Genomic DNA, 23,543 nt, shown 5'->3' with positions numbered 1-23,543 from the left:
GCGGGGCTTCCGGCGGGAAGATGCCTGGAGGGGAACTGGCCAGGGGGTGCCTGCCCGGCCTTGGGAACCAGCTCCGGGTGCCGGGGCACGGCTCTGCCCATGCGTTTGGCCGCTCGCTGCGTTCCTCGGGGCCGTGCGGGTAACAACAATAACGGCGTCTGGCGGCGGCCGGCACACGAGAGCGACTGGAGGAGGCCCCGGAGCCGCGCTTTCTGCAGCTTTATCGCACCTTTGTACAGCAGTATTTTCGCTCTTGAGTGGTGAGCGCAGGTGCTGTGCTGTGCGTGACCTGGGCACAGGTGAGCGGTGCGGGGACGTTGCGCTGGCTCCCGCTCAGCTGAGTCTCGGGTTCCTGTGCGGGGACACGCGGGTCCTGGAGCAGCGAAGCATCTGGGGAGCAGCACCGGAGGGAAAATTCATCTCAGGAGCAAACTGGTTGTGTGTAGAAGGAGGTTGCGTGGAGGAAGGGAAGAGCTGGAAGTTAGCAAAATAAATCTGGAATGAGAGCTACTGAAGTCAACATAAGAAGAGAACTACTTGTGTATTCATCAGATGTTTGCCAAATAGTTTTGAGCTAATGAGCTGCCTTACTAGTGAAAAAATAAAACAGAATCAGATGTCTCAATAAATACCATTGTACTATTTATCTCAAGAACAATTAGGATATTACTGAGTAGATATTTTTAAAATAATCAAGACTAAGACAATTAGTTTTTTTCAGCTGATCAAAAATGACTCTGCTAACTTGCTTTTATATTGCTTATACTAATATCTCTTTTCTACTATTTCTCAGGTTTTTCAGAACTGGCTTAATTATGAGTTGTCATTATACATATTTTTTTTTCTCTTCCTTAGAATGAGACTTTTCATTTGAAGGGCTTAGGAGAATGCATGTTTCAGAATGAGTTTATGGAGAAACTGACTTTAGAGAGTAGTAGGATTGTGAAAAAGAGCTGCCAGCTCATTCTTTGAGCTGTGGAATTGTAACATCAGGTAGGCGTAAGAGAAGTTGTGCCACACATAGGAAGTTGGAAGCAACCAGTTTATATAGGATTTTTCGCAGCAGATTCTTTTATTAGGAAAACTGTTCTCATGTGTATTACAGCCATTTCTGGTATTTTTGTAAAAACTACTCCATACATTTTTTTCCACTAGTTGCATTTATTCACAGTGTTTTGGGATTTGTCATCCTTCTCGAAATCACATGGAGTTGGCCTTTCATTTCTTCCCCCTGAAGATCCTGTGGATGTGGTTGTTTGATTTCTGGGCTCTTCTGATCCTGCAGAAGAATAATTGTGCATTTGAATGAGAGTTAGATGTGCCTGGAAAAAACTTTCTTCATGCTGACCTTGTCTTCATAAGTAGCACTCTGTTTCCTCTTTGTTGCATCATTCCCAGTAGGGGAGAGTAGAAATGCCAGTTTGGGTGCCTTTGGGTACTCTGACTGCTGCTTTTTCTGACATTTCCATTATTGCTGCTCTTCAAAGCTGAAGCTGTAGTGGATTTTCAGAAATTGTCTATGTATATGCAGAGTTTACTGGGCTTTTAGGTATGTCCTGTGATTGGGCTGCTGTTCTTCCTGGCTTCTGGACTGCGCTCTTGTGCTTCTCAGAGCTGGGTGATAGCTGGATACACAGTGGCACATGTTACTGCATTCTTGTGGTGGCTGCATCAGCTGTTTTGGTCCTGAAGCCTTGCTAGTGGAGCAGAGGGATTTCTGGCAAACTTGGCTTCAAGGAGATGATGTGTTTTCTGTCAAAGGTGATCCTGAGTTGTGGGCAGGTCAGTTTTAAATTGTGGGGGAGACTGTGGCTGAAAGGACCTAATGGACCCTTAAAACTGTATGCTAATCTTCTTAGGCTTTGCTGGCCAGGATTTTTCTTGTTTGCACACCCAAGGAATGTTATTGTTGAACGTTCTTGTCTGAGAATTAAACAGATTGGTTTTATTTAATACTTACTCTGAAAGGTCAGGAACCCAAGGAAGACTGCCATCTTCATGATTTTTTTTTCTTTCCTTCTCACTGTCTAACCTCTGTGGCCCTACTTACTGCAACACAGCAACAAGTTGTCCTGAGAGTCCTGTTGGGGAGGGTGGGTACTAACAAATCTTGAAGCTACTGCTTAACTCTAATTGCAATTTTTCTGTTTCTAAGATCTACCTTTTACAACTTTCCCAAAGCCTTCTGAATTTAAGGATTCCCACACAACTCAGTGTGTTAACTGTACAAGCAGATTTTACTGTATATAGTTCTCTTACAGAACTTTACTGTATCTTGCATCCTTTAGACTCCCTTTTTGGACAAGTACAGTTAATCCTTGCTTGCTCTAGAATCACTGAGTGTCTTGGAATGAATATTCCATCCATAATATAAAGAAAGGTACAGCTGTGCAAGATGAAGTTACTATTTACTGATAGTTGTTGATGACAATAAAAGCTTGAAAAACCGTAGTGTGCTACTTGCATTCCAGTTCAGTGAATTTAAGGGCCTGTTCAAGCTGTAAAACTTTGTGACCTGACACTGAGATAGCTTTGGCTGGAATATCACTGCTGTCTGAGCACTGCCTACCTTGTTTCAATAGCAGCACACAGAAAGGCAGAGGTGAAGCAGGGTGAGGAACATTGGTTCCAGGTAAGCAGGATAAATGTCCCAGCAGATGTAGAACTCACTGTACACTCTGGCCTCCTGACCTGCCTGTCTGGAGATAGCAGCACATGCATAGTTTCAGTGCATGTGCGTTTTGAAATAATCTGCTGTTTTTTCTTTGAATAAAATCTTGGTTTCAGTTTTCTTCAGAGCTTGTAAACTCTGCGGTATCATGTTTAAAGAAGTCTTTTCATGTTTGAAATTGCTAAAGGAAGAGGTTAACAGTTTTTGTGACACTTTGGGATTTCAAAGTTTACAATAGGGTTTTATGAAAAAGAAGTGTGAAATATGCATCTGAAACTTCTGAGTTTCTTGCTAATACTTAAGAGAATGTGACATAAATGGTTTATATAAATATAAGTTCCTATCGTGTTGTTCACAGGCAGACACTTTGTTTTTTAAAGTTAATTTCAATAGAAGTTCTTTATTTCAGTGGAAATTTAGCAGAATTTTTTCCCACCGTTTTTTAGTTGGGCTTTTTGTTGTTGAGAAATGATTGAAAGTGATTAATTACATTCTCTCCTAGGAGAAAAGCACATTTTGAGATTCTCTGTTATGTTTTGAAAATCCTGTAATGGTTCAAGCTGTAAACCCTGGCCTATTTCTTCCCTGTTTGTTCAGAAGCTTTTGTGAAGCTTCTTCACTGTTAGTAAAGAAGTGGTATCCACATACTGTGCCAGGTTTAGCTCTTTTTGTGTGAAAACAAACTACAGAAGAACAGACTGGGTGAGTGAATGTGAGGCAGAGCCTCATACACAAAATCTAGGGACCAGCTTGGAGGGATTGGGTTTTGCTTCCTTTGCCATTGTGCAGAGTTCTGGCTGAGGCTTTTGGGCATGTTTGTCTGCCTGAATAAATGTATTTTCTTAGTATTTGTCAAAGAGGTTATGTTTTGTATTTGGTTGACATTGTTGTAGCAGGAGAGATCCATAATGTAGCTCGATAGAATTTTATTAAGAAAAAAAAAGTATTAATATCCTTTCATGCATTGCAATTATTAACTGACATTTGTGAAGTGATACTGTGTGACACAAACAGCTGCTGTGCTTATGTTATTTATGAAGACACTGGTAGTTCTACCAAAATAGACTTCTGAAGGAAAACCAGTCTTCTTATGTAAGGAGCAATTTCATGAAGTTCTGAAGATCCGCGGCTGTCACACATCAGATAGGCAGTAAATTGGCATGTCTCTTGCAACCCTGCAGCTCTTTGCACTGGAAGATATGTCTTTAGTACTTTTCAGTGTTTGTGGCAAGCTGGGGAGGGACTTGGAGGTGCTGTGGGAGGGTCCTGGGTGAGCCTGATAAAAGCCATGAGTTTAGTCTCTGCTAAAGAGTGCGCAGGTCACGGAACTGCTTATAGTCACTGGCACAGGAAGGTCATATGTGCACAGCATTTGGCACAGAGGAGAAGCAGTGATAAACAAGGAAGCCTTTACACAAAATGGTGCTTTATTGTGATTAACAGCAGATTGCATGATTCTCATGCCTTGGCTGTTGTGTTTTTAGCAATGAAAGCCAGAGGCTTATTTGTCAGCTTTCTTCCATTTATGAGTAAGGGTGCATAGAAAATTTAAATGTGCATAGAAAAATTAAACTTCCATTAGAAATGAAACTGATATCCCTTGATCCAGAGGGGAAACCTGGGAAATTAAGGCTGATAATCTGTTGTTGATGGGGATTTTCTGAACAGATCACCTGCCATTCTACAGCTGGCAATTCGGAATTGCTCAGAAGAGTTAAATGAGGGAAAAAAGGTGGCAAAGTGCCTGAGTAACTTGTGCCATTTCATGCAATCACAATGCAGTTTACATTGAAACACTGTGCTATACTGGGAGCGAGTGAAGGTCAGCTGAGGTTGGCTGAAGTCACTCTGGGTCACATCTCTAAAAAGCCTCCTGCCGGGTACTGACCTTTACTTTTAATAGAGTCAGAATTCCTTGCATTACTGTTTTCTCACTCTTTGCATCTATGCTACCTTCAGATACAGTTCATCCCAACTTAAGCTGTTACCTTAGTCCCTTGGTAAGATTATTTCCCAGGTGTGTTCAAACTTCTCAGTGATCTGAACTCAGGGTACAGGCTGTTGCATTATTGAGCAGAAGCAGCTGTGTTTGGGGCAAGAAGGAGATGAGAGCAGGAATCTTTTTCTTGTATCCTTTTAGGTCACAGTGATTTCAGTGGAAAACTTTGCGGGAAGGTAAAAACCATCCTTAGGTTCTGAAACTAGAAGTGGTAAATATTTTGTTGTCAAGTGGCCAAATGTTTTGTCGTGGTACTTGCAGATATGACAGCGTATGGAAATGCAATGCCTGTAGATGGAGGCTAAGTTTTAATTTTGCAAGTTCTAATAGAATCTGTTATATGTTTCTTTGACACAAAAAATAGCCATAGTTTGGTGGCTTTTAGCTTCTTAGGTTACAAAGCTCAGCTCCTGTAAATGCCGCAGCTGCAGGTGCTCCTTTCTTTGGCAATTTGTTGGCACCTGCTTCTTATTTTAGGCTAAAGGGAATAAAAAAGCAAATATGCTTTTTTTTCTTGGAATTTAACACACAGTTCCAGCTGATGCAGTGCTTTCTATAATAAAGGATCTCAGCTTTTTGTAAATATTAGGAAATACTCATGTGTGGGTTTGGGACAAGGAGGTATAGACACCTGATTTAACTTCAGGACCAGATATTGGAAGGTAGAGGCTTTTCCTTGTCTGTGTTAACAAGTCAAATCTGCATTATGTAAGTAATTACTGTTGAGAACTTAAACCATTAAAACTATTTATAACCTGCTAAAACCATTTCTAATAGAAAACATTATGAGAAATGAAGGGCATTTTCTCATCGCTGGAAACACTGGTGTTCCCCCCCCCAAATATTCTTTATATACATGATAAAAAATTTAGGACCCTTGTTTATTATGTGATTATTATATTTTGTAACTTTTTCACCTCTTGCTCTAACAATCTTGTCTTTGACAACATTAAGATACTTCAAGAATAAAGCTTAGGTTTCAGAATTTGAGGTGAAGGAGAGGCATGGTGTCTTCCCTTTTCTGAGGTCTCGATCTGCACATGGTATTTTGGGAAGCTGGGCTAGAAAACTTTTGTAGGGATTCTGGAGTACTTTTCCTGTACAAATATCTGTTGCTTCTCTTACCAATTTGTCACTCCCTGTGATGTGGGCTGAGCACAGCAGAGCAGATCTGATGCTGGTGAGGATTGTGCCATGATCATTGTGCTTGTTTAGGCACACACTCTTAGACAAATGGAGAACGTCAGCACAGGTTTCAGATCTGACTCCAAAATGTGAATGGCAGAACAAAGATGGCATATCAGGTATCAGGGACTTTTTTAAAGCAAGGTCAGAGCTCCTTTAAAGCAGCCTTAAAGAGGGAGGTCCTGTTCTGCACTTCCCTTTCCCCCTCCCCCTTGTGCACTGATGCAGCTCCTCTGAAGATGAAGGCTGAGCCAGATCTGCCAAATCTCTTGTCTGGGGAGAGGCAGGAAATTTGCTGTCTTAGATAGATGCCATGAGGCCATTGGCTTTTAGCCTACACTGAGAGAGAGAGTGGTTTAGTCAGCTCATGGTTTTATAGGTGCTACACTGGGACGTTTTTCAATCCTGTATCTAGAGCTGGCAGATTGTAAGACTTCCTATTTCAGAGGGAAAGTGATGATACTGTTATAATGAAGTCAGCTGCAATTACAGTGTTAGTACGTGAGAGAGCTAATTACTTTCAGTCAGCTAAATGTAAACATTGCATTAAACAGAAAGTCTTTTTTATTGTTGGGGAGATAAGATTGAGAAACTTTATCTTGGTATTACAGGGGAAGTGGTTCTTCTGTGGGTGATATTGAAGTAGTGGGTACACAGTTTCAGTGTCAAGCTCCATTTGAGGGAGTAAGTGTTTACCATGATGTAAAGACTCCAGTGTGGTTTTGTAATTTCATTTTTTACATAGCTGTGGGCTAATGTTTTAAGTTGCTTTTCAGTCACAATTTGGTCCATGCAGGTGGATTTAACACTGTGGCTGGCAGTCTGCATCTCTAGCACACTTGCACACAGCAGGCATGAAACCAAGCAGTTTGGGTCTCTCCATTTCTGCCACTGAGAATTCTAAAATGTGCTGTGAGTCAAGTGGGATTATTGGTGTGAGAACAAGCAACCCCTGGCTGCTCACTTGCCAGCCTTTCCTGCTGCCAGGAGAGGCAGCCAGCCTCAAATGCTGTTATTCCTCAGATTAGCCATACAGGAGGCATGCAACTGTCCTTGGCCTGTCTTCCCCCAGCCAAGGCAGAATAACTGGCCTTTTGTGTTGCAACTTTGTCTTGCAGTTCTACTGCCAATGCTTTTATCTTGCCTGTTCCTGAAATTTTAGACAGGAGTTAGTATAGCTCTTAATTTTCCTAGGTTTTATGCACTGTTAAGCAAATGGTTTACCTGTGAATGGATCAGCTTGATTCTGGGGAATGCCAAGCATTTTTGTGCCCTTCTTGTAGACAGAGGGTTCTATTTCAGATGTGATAGGAAGCTTTTTTGTGCCATGAGAGAAAACATGCTACAGGGCACTAGAACTGTGGACTGGTATTTTTGAACCATAGTGCTGATGATAGAAAAGAAAACTGAGAAATAGGTCAGGTAAAATTAAAAATACCCATCTGCTATTCTGGGAAGCTTTAAAATTGTTCAGGAATTTTTCAAAAGAAAAGAAAAACCAACCTGAAACTATTTAACATCTGAGTTATGGTTCTTCTGGACTATACTTACACTAAGCCAACAGTGTATTTCTCCCAACATCTACCAAGAAAGGAACAAGGATCAGAATGATTCTTCTCCAGTGGGTTCCTGCAGTCACTGCTTAAAATGAAGAGTGCTTCCAGATTATACAGTGTAATAGCTATAGACTTTACCCTGTTTTTTCCTCCTCTTTTTTATGGCAGGAGGCTGCTAGTTTGTGTAGGCTTTCAGTGGTTGTATCTGTCATTTGATGTGACTTTGCAAAGCAGAAGAGTTAACTGATGAGTGGGAATGAAAATGGTTAATCTTTGAGCTGAGAAAAATGGAGTAATTTCATGTTTTAGTACAACTTGCTAAAACAGTGTTTCTAAAACTTGAGTCAGAAAAAATGTCATTAATTTGCTAATTAATGTCTGTTAAATACAAAGGTCTGCTTCAGTGAGTGTTTCTGCATTTTGTTTGTGATGGAAAAACCAAAACTGAATCTGGGTTTATATGAAGCAAAGGAGAAGCATGTACTTTCCACTGGCACACTAGTCTAGACTTGTGTAACTGAACCTATCATTTAAATGTGAATGCATGCTGGTTTCACGATGAGAGTGACACGTTTTCCAGCTGCAGTGTGATCTGAAGTTGTGCTGTCCTCCATGCAGAACCCATCCTTTTGTAATGGATTGGGTTCCTCTTGATGGTGATCCCAGCTGGGTTCAGGCTGAGAGCTGCTGCTGCTGTGTCCTGCAGACATCTGCCTGCTCAGTGTGTCCCTGCTCAGTGTGTCCCTGCAGTGGTCCCAGTGCCTTTGGGTTGGGGTTAACTGGGACCCTCCCGTGGCTGCTGTCACTGTGGGGAGCTGTGACCCAGCACATGTGGCCCTGTGAGCACATGGGGTGCTGAGAGCAAGGGTGGGCGCTGCACCTCTGCTCCTCTCTGTGCTCCACAGCCTGAGGGAATCAGCAGGAAAATGCTGCTGTGTCTCTCTTCACGTGTTCCTTGCATTTTGCCACCTGAAATTAATGTAAAATGGAAGTGGCTTCTCCATCTCACCTGTGTGTTGCCATTTCTTTTGTACAGAGAAGTGTTTTTAAAGCTGAGCATGTTCCTACTTGATAGCAACAGCCTCTGGATGAAATCCTGGAAACATATGAAAGAGAGAACTGGTGTTGCTGTTAAATTCTAGCAGTAGTCTTGCCCAAAATTGCCCACTTGTCCCATCTTATTGTTCTGAACCCTAAAGTACCATTGCATTGTACACTCTTGCCTTTTATGCAGAAACAAACACCTCCAGATAACTTGTAAAATGAAAGTCCAATGGAAGGTTGCATGTTTTTGGAATATCCCCCAGGCAGTGTGCATAGCAGTCATGCATACAGTACTTCTTGCTCTTATTTTGCGACATGGCAGCGACATGTGTTACCTGCCCTGCCCTTGCTGGTATTTGCCACATTCATTTTATAGAAAGCATTTACAAACAGGGAAAAAGAAGTTAACAACTCTCTAAAGGCTGTGTAGATCTCCTAAAGTTTTATTCAATGAAAAGATGTCAGTGCTTTTGTTTGTTTCTCGTAAAGCTGATTGCATCTGCTTTATTTACTTGTATAATCTTATAACTATCTTAATTTGTGAATTGTAAACTGTTCTGCAGGGTCATGAGACTTTTTCTTGGCTGTTGTGCTGGAGTAGTGCAGCTGAGACTTAGAAAGCCAAAAGCATTTGTGTGGTGGCTAAATGTAAGGATGACTCAGCTGAAATTTCCGATGAGTTAAGCAATTGGGAAACTCAGTAAGTGTGTGGCTGGCCGCAGCATCTCACAGCCACAGCCTTGTCAGGATCAGCTTGTGAGCCCTCCACAGGCACAGTCAAACATAACTGGGCATTCTTGTGTTCTACCAGTGTTAATGCCCTGGAATTGGCTCAGAGATTTTCTAAAAATGAAAAATTAAAAATGATATAAAGTGAGAGGAATTTTTAGAATGCTGTGGAATTAAAGGAGAAAAATAACACTGAGTGTCCTGTGTGTGCTCTCTGTTGTATCAGGTCGTAGATTCTGATAGAAATTGAGGGAAATGGGGAGGGAAGATGTATCTTCCATCCCTCTTTAGATCTGTGTTCTCTTTGTAACTGTGTTTGAAGCTGTTTATTCAGTGGAACGTGGGGACAAACAAGGATCAAAGTGTGGTGATTCTGGGCAGTGGGATCTGCTTTCAGCTTTGATGTTGGAATAGAGGGAACAGGCACTACAGCTCCTTTTGGGTCTGTTTCCTCATCTATAAAATGTGGATAATGGCACCTGTTTCAGTGACCAGCTCAGACTTTTATAAACAAGTAGGATTACTGACATTATGTCCCAGTAGTGGTACTGGTGTTTACTGTAGTGTAAGCTGTGCGACTGCCTGAAAAAGTGCTTTGCCACTGAAAAGTTAACACTACAGTCAACAAGCCTTTGGGCATGGTGCTGCTGCTCAGTGACTTTTAAACAGAAGCCTGGGAGCAATGCTTTGGCTATTGAACATTGCAGTCCATCTACAACTGCAATGTTGTGCATTGCATTATTCTGTTGGAGAGTCAAAAATCTACAGCACTTAAGAGAAAGTGTTGCATGTGGTAAGTTTTCAGCAAGGTCAATGACTTAAAGGTAAAATTTGCTGCAAGAGATTTTCCTTACTCAGAACAATCATAAATATGGTATGAAAGCTCATGTTACTACTAAATAATCTGTCATTGTGAATAGTCCTTGTGCCAGTAATTAAAATGTCATGGTTTTATTACTGTGAGCATCAGTTTTGCTTTGATTGTATGGTGGTTTACCTTGGGCTTGAAAATTATGTTGAGAGAAGTAAGAAAACATTGTATTATGTCAATTTTCATCCTCTTCTTGTTGAGTAGGAAATGAACTGCAAGGGTGAGCCTTTTACTTGAGTCTGTGCCTTGTTGTTGTGGGTTTTTTATTCTGAGTTCCTGTTTCTGATTGTCAAATACTGAAGTTCAGTGTTGGCTTTTTCTGTAACTTAGCCTGTTTTCTTGCCCCAGGATTGGAATCTGACATGGCACACAGAAGATCCAGACTTCACCCTGTGCTTTCAGAACACAGTCCTGGTGTGGATCCCTTGCATTTACCTGTGGCTCTGCTTCCCAGTGTACTCCCTGTACCTTCGCTGGCATGACAGGGGCTACATCCAGGTGTCCAACCTGAACAAAGCCAAAACGGTGAGTGCCTCTGAAACCTCAGCTCAGCAGCCTGCTCTGCAAAGTGCAACCTCTTTTCAGCTCTGTTCTAGCATCAGTCTTGACCTGTGTGCACACTTCAGGGGTAACTTATTTGTTCTGCTTGTGTTTGATTTCCCAGCCTTTCCTGTTTCCTTTGCCCTTTTATCAGACTTTCTGAAATTTACCCTGGCATAGCAACAAACATGCAAATCGTTTTAAAGAGCAGTTGGAGAAGACTATTTTAAGGCAACTCAATCTCAAGGCCCTTATTTCTATCATAGGAAGAATTTATTATCCTGTCAGCTTCTTAAGTTACACACCATACATTTCTAGAGCTGCTGCAGGTGTTCTATTCCACTTCTATTGTGAAATAGGTACTTAATATTTTTGGTTTTTTCTTCCCTGTAGAATAAGTGCAAAGTTTTAAGAAGGGCTTTAATAACATGGTATATTGGAGAGGTTTTTTTCTCTGCAGTCTGTTATTCAGGAGACCAGCTTTCTGCTTCATAATAGACTGAATTACATGGAATTAAAAACCAGTAAACTTTTTTCTTCTAGTAGGAATTCAATAATTAAAGCCAAATTGCTTTTCTTTTGTGCATGTGGTAGAATTGCCCAAATGATATGATCTGATTATGACTCTTGCTAACACATAACATTTAATGTTCATGTATATATTGTGCTGCATTATCTTTGTGAATTGATGTATTAAAGACACTTTTTTTATTGCAGGCTTTGGGCTTAATACTGTGGATAGTCTGCTGGGCAGACCTTTTCTACTCTTTCTGGGAAAGAAGTCAAAATATTTTTCGAGCTCCATTTTTTCTCGTTAGCCCTACAGTATTGGGTATAACAATGGTAAGTTCTCCTGCACAGCCACTGTCCATGCAAAGCTGTAAGCAATAACACCATCTCTGTGTTATTCACAGAGCTGTAACCCTTTAAGCTGCAACCTTTATATACAGACTTAAACTGTAGTTGACCTGTGAAACATTGACTCTGAAATACCTGCTTTATTTTAATAAAAAAAGAGAAAAATCAGACTCTCACTGAACACTCTATCTGTGCTCAGTGTGTTGCACATCAGCACACAAGGCAGTTTCAGTTGTCTTATTTTGGTAGGCCTGAGCTGGCATCCATTTAATAGTTTAGCTCAGGCATAGGGTAGAGGAATCAGCTCAAGAGAGCTGATTCAACCTCAATAATACAAACCGCTGAACCTGGGGGGAGATTGTGGAAGTATCTCATTACAAACTGTCATATAATATTCTTGAGTGTGTGTTGTCTTTGTTACTCTTGAGGGCACAGTGGAAAGCCTTGAAAGCCACAAGTGTCACAGGTGTCCCCAGCTGCCCTCTTTGACCTGGACGTGCTGGAGTTTTCTGCTTTCACACCAATATCTCTGCCTTTCAAGGCAGATGCCTTGCTCTTCATTTGCTGTCAGTGATTACAGAGTTGGAATGATTAAACATGATGCTCAAGGGGACACCACAACCCCAACAACAACAACAACAACAAAAAAACCCCAAACAGCCCTCAAACATACTGACAAATGCAAGAGCTGTTAAGTAGTTTGTGTTCATTTAATAATGCAACTGTCAAGCTTTTGTCAGGCTGATTGAAAATGCATGTTGCAGTAGATAAGTGAGATGTAGAGCTTCCTAAAGGACTCTGAAAACACACAAAATACAGAAATAGACTAATATCTGGGAGTTCCCTATTTAAATGTATTTTTGAATTACACTTAAAATTTCAGGAGTTTAGAAGGTCTGGGAGATACTGGGTTAGAAATGTTAAATAAGCAGACTTTAGCACAGTACCTTTTACATGTGCATAACATTGTAAAACTTAATTTGTGAATATATTTTCATTCTATTTATCTGCAGTTGCTGGCCACATTTTTAATACAATATGAAAGAATAAAAGGAGTCCAGTCTTCTGGTGTAATGACAATTTTCTGGTTCATCTCATTGTTATGTGCCACAATGATTTTTATATCCAAAATAAAACATGCCTTAAATTTGGTAAGTGTCTCTTAACCTCATTCAGTTGAAAATGATCCCCAGTGCTGCAGTGATAGAATAGTTGCTTGGCAATTACACCAGTCAAATCAGTTAATGATTCATTTAGTGTACCTGCCTTCCTTGGGTTGTAACAGCAAGGGAAGCAGGAATTAATGTCTTCTGTTTTGAAATGCTCATGAAATTCAGAGTGATTTTAACTGCAGCAGCAGTTGCCAAGAGAATTGGGCTGGCTGTTGGGGAAAGCAGATGTGTCTGCTCAGGTGCACTCAAATTCTCTGTAATCTTTGCTATCAAGCTGCTCTGGCTGGGTGTTTGTCACCTTCCTGTTGACTGTGCAGTGGATTTCCTGAAACACTTTGTTCACTGCTGGTGTGGTCTCACCTGCTTGGACAAAATATTTTTATGACAGTTTGTCCCTGTAGTAAGACCACCTCAAATATCAGACTAATTGTGGATCTGCCTGAAAATGGCATTTTTATTTCTTGAAACCTTTAGGCTGCATTGGCAAGTTTGAGAACTTTCACCCAGCTTTTGTCTTCAGCTGTTGGGAATGGGATTTTGGTGGGGGTGTGTGTCCATCTATACCTGTGCTTTGATTTTTGTGGCTTATGTGTATGCATCAGTCCCAGTCTTAAAAACTGAAAGAGCCTCTGAATTTTGCACACAGTGGAACAAAGTGTAATGTAAATTCTGCTCTCTGTAATGCTTTTAATACTCCTTGCTACCCAGTGCATAAATGTCTTGCCCCTGTAAGGAATACACTGACTTCAAACTGGGGCTGTGTTGGCACAAACCATATGTTAAAGAGAACTTTTTATGTAAGAAGTTCATGCTTGTATTTTAATGGTAATGACTGAATAAAAATAAATGTGTCTTTCACATCCTCTCCCCTCTCATTACCTTCTCTTTACCAAAATAGATATTGACTTTCATTTGCATGGGGGTGAGTAGTGTAGCACTTAGTTTGCAGAACTTACAGTAAAGAGCTGTTTTCTGTTTATTCATAACATGTTATTTAAAATAAATTCCTCAAGCCTTCTAACTGGAATATGTCCTTCCTTTGCAGGGTGCTGATGAGGATGCATTTCGTTATGCCACCTTCTGTATCTACTTTGTCCTGGTATTAGTAGAGCTCATCCTGTGTTGTTTTCCAGAGCAACCACCTTTGTTTTCTGAAACAGTAAATGATCCTGTGAGTGAGTCTGTGCAGAGTGCCAAGTATCATATGTGCAATATTCTGTGTAATGAGCTACAGGGCCATAGTCTCCAAATAATTAAAATTTTTATTTGGTGATGCAAAAGAAGCCCATAACATGCAAAACTAGGGGAAGGGAGGGGCTGTATGTAAGAAAAAGCACAAAAATACAGTTGACCTCGTTGCTGAATAGCATTTCTGAAGGATAAGTTGTATGTATTTATATTCAGTAGTGCTGCTGGCAGTCAGTGGGAAATAGTGATTTGAAATGCTGTGCTCCTGGTTATCTGATATGTTCAGCATGTGGATTCACTTTCATTTGAACATGGGGAAGAATTTAGACCTGGAAAGATTTTCAACTTGGGCAGATGTGTTTGATTTCTGTTTTTATCACTCTTGTGTCAAGTGAAGATTTAGCCAGCTCAGACACAAGAGCAGCTGATGTTAGAGGGGGGTTTGGATGTAGATATTTAATTTTACCTGGATATGATCTGTTTGGCTTGTGTTCTTAATTGTATGCATGAGCTTTATGGCATGGATCTGAAGTGACCCAAGAGATGCTGGATCATCCTTGCACCCCCTCTGGGTTAGATGTTCTGGGTCACAGGGGGTGACACTGGGCACTGCCTGGAGTTTGGATGTGCCAAGTTCAGGAATTTCAGTTTTTTACAAGGTCTGATTCTGGTGTGGTGGCAGTTCAGTGGCACTGACTGATGAAGGAAGGTGTGAAATGTATGAGGGGGGAATAAATACTGCCTTTGTAACTGTGGAAAGGGCCCATGAGCGCTTCCTGAGTGCCACAGTTACCTTCCCCAGCAGTGTCCTGGTGCCAGGGTGCTCTGCCTGGCCGTGGCAGTCTGTGTGTGTGTGTGCCTGGGAGGGGGAACAGATTGCTGAGCCTTTGGATCCTCTTCATCTTTTGGTCCTTTTCGTCTCATTCAGGGGTTAAATATATGTGACAGGATACTGTGGGTGTGAGGAAACCTTTTCTTTGATTATGGTTGGAATAATTACAAGGTGCTTTGAGACCACAGTGATTTGTTTTTCTGTCCTGAGTATTTCTAGGAATTTAGAATGTCTTCAGGAAACAGGGCAGACTTCAAATTTTAACCTTTCATTTTGTTGGGAAAAAGAGCAAAGAAGTCATGTTAGTTAGCTTTAAATTCTTCTTTATGCCCTTTTACCAAATATTTCCAAACCAGAAATTCCTCCAGCTGTTTGTTGTGTTGTTGATGTGGAGCACTGCTGTTCCTGTGTCCCTGGTGGAGCCTGCTGACAGCCCTGAGGTTGGGCTTGTGTTTGCTCTCAGCAGCATGAATGGCAAGTTTTAGTAATGTGAAAAAAATACTGTCAACAAAAGGAATTTCAAAAACATCTTTTCTGCTTTGTTTGTTTCTTTTGGCCCTGCAGTCATTTTGTATGTGGATTCATTTCTTTTTCTCTCCTTTAGAATCCATGTCCAGAGTTCAGTGCTTCTTTCCTCTCCAGAATCACATTCTGGTGGATCACTGGGTAAGATCAAGCTGTTGCATAAATCACCAGTTCAAGTCAGATGGCACTTTGGGATCCTGCTTTCAGAGCTAAATTAGCAATAATTATGTAACAATAATTATGGTTGGTTGTTTTGTAGATAGCTTAATTTTTTAAAAAGCTTGATTAATATTTTTTAACTTCCTTTGTAGGGTCTTTGTAATTTTAAATCTTGCCAGTCCGTATTTAATATGTTTGAAGGAATATAATAAAAAAAATCCTCAGGAAATATAAGAAAGGAGAAATTGTCTGCTGTATTTAGAAACTAAGGCATTGGAAACTATTACATTTTTTTGTCCAATAGGCTCTTTCTTTTTCCATTAACATAATTTTACTTATGCTGTATGATTTGTGAGTTAAATCACAGAAGCATGTAAAATAATATTGGTGTGTAGTTGTGGCTGGTACTTGGCCAGAGTTCCAACAGAAAACTAGATGAAAGGATGGTTGCTTTGTGAAATTAAAGGCTAATAAAGATTTTGAAACTTGATAGGCATGGGAATATTAATTGCCTGGCTGATTTTCAAATGAGATCACTTCATCCTTTCTTTTATTTTCCCTGGAATTTGAATTCAGTGGCATATCCTGGCTCCTTAGCTGTTTTGGTGTCTAGTTCTCCCAGTAAAGAAAGGAGGATGTATGTTTTAGCATCTAGACCTGCAGGCACTAGTGCTTGCTTGCATCTTTGTGGAGAGCTGGCTCTGTTCTGGGGCTGGATGCAGCTCTATCTATAGATCTGTCTCTATATATACACAAATATTTCTGGTGCTCTTAAATTTATATTGCTGATTCCTTCTAATGCAGGCTGATGATTCAGGGTTATCGGAACCCTTTGGAAGCCAAGGATTTGTGGTCATTAAATAAAGAGGACAAATCAGAGGAAATAGTGCCAGGTTTGGCTAGAAATTGGGCAAAAGAGTGGTCAAAGACCAAGAGGTAAGTTCAGTTATCCTGGCTTTCAGTTCTGCTAAGACACAGAGGTTTAAGAGCTCAAGTGACTCAGCCTCTGCTTAGAGGTGTTTGTTGTTTGTTACCAAACTTGCTTTTGTAAGGCTGCCCCGGTTTGTCCTTGAGTGCTCAGAGAGCTGGAACCAAGTGGGGCATTTATTTCTTCTTTATGAAGAGCTGCATTGACTTTCCCTTCATCTTTCATGATCCAAAACTTATTACTGTGACTTTTGATGTGTGGTTTTCCCCTGGGCAGGGAGTGTTTGGACACAAACTTCTGCTGTGTAATTTAGGAGCTTGGGCTCCCTCTGTAGTTGGCAAAGCCTCGGGAGGGTAGTTCAGGGTGTCAAAGTGAGCAGCTTATTCTCTTCTTTTGACTATATAGGGAATCTGAGCATCTAAGCCAGATGACTAAAATTAGAAAGCCTGCATGCCTGTGGTCCTCATCCTACTTTCATCATCCTTGGCTGCAGCAAATAGGAGCACCTTTTCATTGAAGGGAAATGGTGTGCTTGCTCACACAGTGTGTTTTACATCCAGCTTGTCCTCAGAAGTTCAGAGCATGCAGTTTAGCATAAGCCAGATGTAAGAAAAGAATGTGCTCAGTCCATTGGGGATGTCTTGGCATTAACCTGACTTCAGTCTGTTAACTCTGGTGGTACAGTGAAGCATTGGTTTTGATGAAAGTTCAGCATACTGGGTTCTAGGATAATAATGTCGTCTGCTCTTTAATCTTATGAGTTACTCTATTAGCTCTATTCCTCATTCCCCAGGGCAGACTTAAGGGAGAGATTTCCAGGAATGTTACCTATCCAAGCAAAGAAAGCCTTTTCTGAGCAGCCAGTTCATTTAGTTATGTTGTATGATTAAATACATTTGACAGTAAAACTCAGTTAAACTGTTAAGAATCACAATGAGCAGCTCATTTATATCTCATTTGTACAGGGAACATTTTTCCAGTTGGCTTTATGCTTTAATAAAGGCTACATTCTCTACCTGATCTTTTTTCAGGCAGCCACCAAACATGTTATATGTGCCCAAAAAGCAGCAAAAATCAGGGGACTCAAATGGTGATGTGACAGAAGAGGTTGAAGCTTTGATTATAAAACCATCTCAGAAGAGCCCTGAAGCATCTTTATTCAAGGTGTTATACAAAACCTTTGGACCATATTTTCTCATGAGCTTCCTTTTTAAGGCTGCGCATGATCTCTTGATGTTTGCAGGCCCGGAAATTCTGAAGTAAGACCTATATACTTTATTATTTTATTAAAAGTATATGAACAGGATTTAAAACATGCTGGTATTTCACTCCCCAAACTGCTTTACCTTCAGCTGATACAATGAGGAAGAGATGTCATAAAAGGGAGCGAACATGATTTCAGTCCATTGGTTTTCAAATGACAACATCATGCAATAAATGTTTAACTTCTTTTCCTTTCCAGCACTGGGAAGGCAGAGCAGGAGCATAATCAGGAGAGTTTGCTCAGTTCTAACCTGTAATTATTCTGTGCCTACACATCAGAGTGTGATGCCACAGAGAGCTGACGAGCTGGGAGGATTGTATTGCTTTGAGCTGAGAAGTAAAGGAGCTGCAGGAGGTTGTATTTCAGTTGCAGGGGCTATGAGGCTTCTCAGTGTAGCCCCAAGAGAATGCTGTCCATGTGAGCTATGTGATACTTCATGTTTCAGACTGGTACCTTGAGGAGGGAGCGATCTATGCTCATACCAAGCGATCTCCAGTTTCTAAGAAGTTTGCTGAAGTGTTTTATCTAAGTTTGGTACTTCAGGTGCTTGCATGACCTGTGCAATGTTTGGAATAACCTAAAGCTGCAACCATGACATTTGGTTTTGTTTTCCATCTATCAAGAGAACTCATTTCTCTCTCCACAGATTGCTGCTCAACTTTGTAAACAACAAAGCTGCCCCAAACTGGCAGGGCTACTTTTATACAGTACTGCTGTTTGTCTGTGCCTGTCTTCAGACACTGATCCTTCACCAGTATTTTCATATTTGCTTTGTAACTGGAATGAGGCTCAAAACAGCCATTGTTGGTGTAATTTATAGAAAGGTAGGTGTTTCTTTAAATATGTAACAATACTGTGACTACAAATATGCAATATCTGTGACTGTGAGAATGCATCACAGAAGTCTGAGTAATAAGGTAGGAAACTCTGGTATGCTGATTCCTAACTCTTAATAGAAATAAGAGCATGTCTAATTTATAAATAAAAGCCTTTAAGCCAGGGCAGTTTTCTAATTTGCTACTTAATATGCTGCTTCTCACTGCCAAGTAAGAAAACTTTCCTCATTTAGACTTGGGGAGTACAGTGCTTCAGTTGGTGCAGAAATTAAAGATACATCTACATTTACAGCTTCCTTTGGGATTTACCAGCAGTGCCATCTTAGAATAAGGTGGAACATTTTAGAAAGCTGTGGACTGATAGCTCTGTATGAGAAAAATGTGTCACAAGAAGTGAAGATTCCACTTCTGAGACTAAAACAAAAACAAGTAACAAGCCAAGTAAACAATGCCCCCAGGCAATAAAACCACCATACCCATACCCCAGAGTTTGCTTATTGACTTTAATTCTATATTAGCTTAAACCCAGCTGATTGATTCAAACTGTACAATTGCACTTTGCAGGATGTACAGGGTAAACAGAATATGAAGGAGGACAGTAATCACTTGTGATTTAAAAGATGCAGTTGTGTAAAGCACTTGACTTCTGTGGAGAAAATACAAATGACTAAGTCTGCCCTCATGTTGTTTTAATTGTTTTTTGTTTTTTTTACCTTCATGTAGGCGCTTGTTATCACAAATTCTGCTAGGAAGACTTCTACTGTGGGTGAGATTGTGAATCTGATGTCTGTGGATGCTCAGAGATTCATGGACTTGGCTACCTACATAAACATGATTTGGTCTGCCCCTCTGCAGGTGATACTGGCACTGTACCTGCTGTGGAGGGTGAGCACTGTGTGTTTCTTGTTCTGGCTTTGGCACTGTGCTGCTTCCCTGATGCTGTGCCTACATACACCTGTTGTTCAGACCTTTGTGTGCAGCAGAGGAGAAAGTGCTGTTTATTAAGAAGCCATTCAGAGCTGCTTTTGTCACTGCTGTCAGGAGGGAAGGCAGGAGGTTCTGAATTTGCACATCTGAGTTCATATGGGGAGGATGCAGAGGGGAACTGTTATCTTTGGGGGGACTGCAGCACCTGGAGGATCTCACTTGTCCCTTGATTTAAGTAAAAGTGGTCTTGGCTCTGTGCTCAGGGTAACATTTGAGATGTTGCTGTTTCTGGTTCACACAGCCCTGGGCTGACTCTTCTTCAGAAGAGCAGACAAATCAGCAAAAAGTGCAAAGTGTTAAAACATATTTGTGTGTGTGTGTATAGAGATACATTTGAAGAGAGATTGATCTATATGTACTTCTCTATGAGGGATATATATATATATATATGTTTGTTTAAAGAGTCAAAGTATAGAGATATTAACCTAAACCTCTACTTGATCCTTCTCTTCTTCTCCCAAGCTGAAAGCCTAGTTCAGAATGATTTTCTGTAATGTATGCAGTGATTTGAGCCAAGATTTAAAAAAATTAGTTTGAATAAATGCTTACAATGATGTACTTTTCAGAATTTAGGTCCTTCAGTGCTGGCAGGTGTGGCTGTCATGATCCTTCTGGTTCCAATAAATGCTGTGATGGCAATGAAGACAAAAACCTATCAGGTTAGCATCTCTATAGAGTGATTTTAAGAAACATCTATTCTTTGACTTGTTCCTGGAGGGTTTTCCTTATTTTTTTTTCCATCCCTCTAACTAGCCCTTAAAAAAAGAGAAGGGAAAGAAAGGTCAGAGGTGTTGTGTATTCAGAATAAACAAACTCATGTATTTTTCAGCCTTCGAGCTTATCTGTATATAATGGTCTAAAAACCTGCAGTAGTGAAGACCAAGGTAGCACTTCAGACAGCTTCATGAGATGTCCATTGATTGAATTATTAGGAATTAGTTCAGTTTTTAACTTGCCTAAAAACTAAAGTGCAAAGGTAAAGTACTGTCTGCCTAATGAAGCTAGTGGCCATGAATGAAATATTCATGTTTCCAGGATGTGTGGCTTGTTCCGTTTTTTTTTTGTTTCCTGAGAGATGAAGAAGAAAAAAGCCATTGATAATGCTGAAAATAAAACAAAATTTAGTCTAAGGTTAGATACAAGCTGCACATCTTACACTGGTTTAGTTTTTAACTGCATATTGTACCTGAGTCCCAGGGCTCCCTGTTGCAGGGTTAATCACATTTAAACCAGTGCCACACTTGTTTTGATCTTGCTTTGGATTTGTAGTTACATGAAGCATTCTTTTAATTGGTTTAAAACATCTTGTTAATTCTGCATATTTGTTTGTTCAGATAGTATCTCAGATTTCCTGCTTGGGAAGCTAGTAAGCTTTTGATGATAATGAGGTAAATTTGCCATTGCAAAATAGAAGGCTCAGAACTTTGAGGTTCTGCCAAGTATTGTGCTCTGTTAATTATTTTTTGCAATGTTGTTTTTAGGTGGCTCAAATGAAGAGCAAAGACAACAGAATTAAGCTGATGAATGAAATTCTCAATGGGATTAAAGTTCTGAAACTTTATGCTTGGGAATTAGCCTTTAGAGAGAAGGTATTAGAGATCAGACAGAAAGAGCTCAAAGTCCTAAAAAAATCTGCTTACCTTGCTGCAATGGCAACCTTCACTTGGGTTTGTGCTCCGTTTTTGGTAAGTGAAACAAATCTGGAAGTCTTCTCTCCTTTTTGGGATTGTGCTTTCCAAGGCAGCCCTTGAGGGCTACTTTTGGTTTTGTGTTTTAATGAGCTGAGCCAAAATGCCCTCCAGAATGGTGGCCCTTGAACACTTAGGGGACCATTTCTCTGTGGAAAGGCACCACTGTTTTCTTTGAAACTCAGTAACAGCCAGGTTGGATGTATTCTAGAGGTTAATATCCAAGTATTGGAAGATAAAAACCTCCTCTGCATCTCCTCCTATTTTTAGTAGAGTACTTGAGGAATCTAAGATGAAATGTATGGTCAGATTTAGGAGAATAAAAAAAATCCCTTATTTCAGTGTGTTTCTGAGCAGCAGCAGGTCCTCCCATAAGAGCTCCTGACTGAATGGGATGTTGGGCTCCAGGAGTGCCTCTGGCTGGGATTCTCCCAGCATCTGTGTAAGAACCATGTGCAAAAGGCAAAACCACTGTGTGGCCTGAGATGGCTTCAAATTCTTACTTAAAAAAAATAAAAAATCCATGATATGCCAAACATCCCTCCTGTGTTTGTGGTTAGCTTACATTTCAACTAATACACGGGAGAGAAGAGTGAGATCACATCAAAATTGCTTCAGGCGCTATTAGAACGAGGGGCCATTGCTCTTGTCTGCAGAAGCAATTAAAAGCCATGACTACATTAGGATAAAATATGTGCTGTTCCAGTTGAAGGTGTTTAAGTGTACTTTCCAGTCTCAGATTCCTTCCCTGCAAACATTTTTAGTGTTTACATTATGCTCGGGGCATGATGAAAGACAGAGAAGCATCAGCTGCATTCTTAAGTGAATGCTTTTCTAAAAGAAGTCTGGGATTATTTGAATATAAATACATTATTAAATGAAATTTCTAAATAAAACCCTGCAGGTGGGCTGCCCAGTGCTGTTGTGTGGAGCCTGGGAGGGCAGACTGGTGTGATGTCCCAGCACACACAGGGGTGGGTGTGTGGCACTGGCTCTGCGGGGGCACAACCCGGAGGGCAAGGCTGCTCTTCAACATCTTGTTGCTTGGATTTTTGGGGGTTTTTTGTATGTTTTGATAAAAAAATTATTGCCTGTTTGGAAGCACTTTTGACCTTGAAAACTTTTATTTCCTCTACTCCTTCCCATTTCCAAGGCCAGGGTTTTTAGTCGTTGTTTAGTAACAGTGTCAGGGACTGCTGGCTTTGCAGTGCCTCCCCTGCTGCCCTGTGTGCTGCTGAGGGTGAATTTCAGACTGATTGCTGCTAACACAAGAGTGCAGACATGCTGCTTGGGAGGTTATTCTTTGGACCCTGTCTTGTTTTTGATCTCCATGGGAGGGCTTTCTCCCTGGGACAGGGTTGTCCAAACTAAGGGCTGTACAAACAAGCTACTGTACAAGGCACAGCTGAGTCAGCTGCTGCACCCAGAACAATACATGTCTTCACAGCAGTCAGATTTGTTAACAGAAACACTGATGTCTTCAGTGGATGCTGTGCTTAGATGAGACTTGGATGGGGAGCTCATTATTTCAAGTCTTTCAGGAGGGAGGATGCCACAAGTTTATCTATTTTGATTTCTTGTTTTAATTGGCAGTCTGTGGGAAAAAAGCTGCTGGATCTTGTGATATCCTGAGGTGTGAGGGTATTATCATGGAAGATAACACCATGAAGGGAATAGTTGTGAAAGCAAACATCTGGTTTTACTTAGTTTGCTTTATTTTACTGTAACATATTCAATACATTTAAAAAATGAGTGTATGGATTTTTGGAGTTATTTTTATAGTTTATGTCTCATGATAACAGTGGTTTGGTGTTATTTCCTTGTTCAGTATGAGACTGAAATGGTTCACAACAGAAAAGACTTCATCTTTGTAGTGCAATAACATTTCTTGTCCATGATAAAGTGGGCTGTATTTGGAAATCTAGGGTTGTGGTAGTCTCTACAAACTACAAAACAGGTTAGTATTGGGGTGCTTCTAACCTTCCTGTCAATATATGTTACTGATCCAACATCTGATACTTTGCTGTGTGTCTTAAAACTAAAAGAGATCAGGAAAAAAAATAATTTCTCTACTTCCCTTCTGCTGCTGTGTGACCTCAAATAGCCTGGGATGTTTGTGGTTTCACTTCTGCTGCGTGAGGAAAGTGAACACTTGGCTCTTTTTAAAGAGGAGCCATCAACTTCTTACGACAGCAGGTTTAAATCATATGTTTGTTTTGCAAAAAGTGTTGTCAGGAACAAAAAGTTATCAGAACATTGCTCTTTCTTTGATTTATAGTCTGATTACAGTTGTCACACTGTGCTCCTGACCTGGTGGCTTTAAGACATGACCCTCACTGCAGCCTTTGCCCTTGGTTTCAGGTGGCCCTGTCCACGTTTGCTGTGTATGTCACCATAGACAAGAACAACATCTTGGATGCTCAGAAGGCCTTTGTTTCCCTGGCATTATTCAACATCCTCAGGTTCCCACTGAACATGCTCCCTATGGTCATCAGCAACATAGTAGAAGTA

General features: G+C 40.6%; 1 protein-coding gene across 1 annotated transcript in view; it reads left to right on the top strand.

Annotated features, from left to right (window-relative positions):
• LOC115909096 (multidrug resistance-associated protein 1) overlaps positions 1-23,543 on the top strand; it is a 46,400-nt gene that overhangs the window by 469 nt on the left and 22,388 nt on the right. Inside the window, exons 2-13 of the mRNA XM_030958174.1 lie at positions 10,404-10,580; positions 11,313-11,438; positions 12,467-12,604; positions 13,671-13,796; positions 15,250-15,311; positions 16,134-16,265; positions 17,289-17,516; positions 18,168-18,345; positions 19,081-19,242; positions 19,911-20,003; positions 20,826-21,029; positions 23,394-23,540. Of these exons, the coding sequence (XP_030814034.1) occupies positions 10,404-10,580; positions 11,313-11,438; positions 12,467-12,604; positions 13,671-13,796; positions 15,250-15,311; positions 16,134-16,265; positions 17,289-17,516; positions 18,168-18,345; positions 19,081-19,242; positions 19,911-20,003; positions 20,826-21,029; positions 23,394-23,540 (1,773 nt within the window). The remainder of the gene's footprint in view (positions 1-10,403; positions 10,581-11,312; positions 11,439-12,466; positions 12,605-13,670; positions 13,797-15,249; positions 15,312-16,133; positions 16,266-17,288; positions 17,517-18,167; positions 18,346-19,080; positions 19,243-19,910; positions 20,004-20,825; positions 21,030-23,393; positions 23,541-23,543) is intronic.

The sequence above is a fragment of the Camarhynchus parvulus genome, chromosome 14 (assembly GCF_901933205.1).
Source record: "Camarhynchus parvulus chromosome 14, STF_HiC, whole genome shotgun sequence".
In the NCBI taxonomy this organism is placed as follows: domain Eukaryota; kingdom Metazoa; phylum Chordata; class Aves; order Passeriformes; family Thraupidae; genus Camarhynchus; species Camarhynchus parvulus.
Note: the sequence above shows the minus strand (reverse complement) of the source record. Positions and strands in the feature narration are given on the sequence as shown.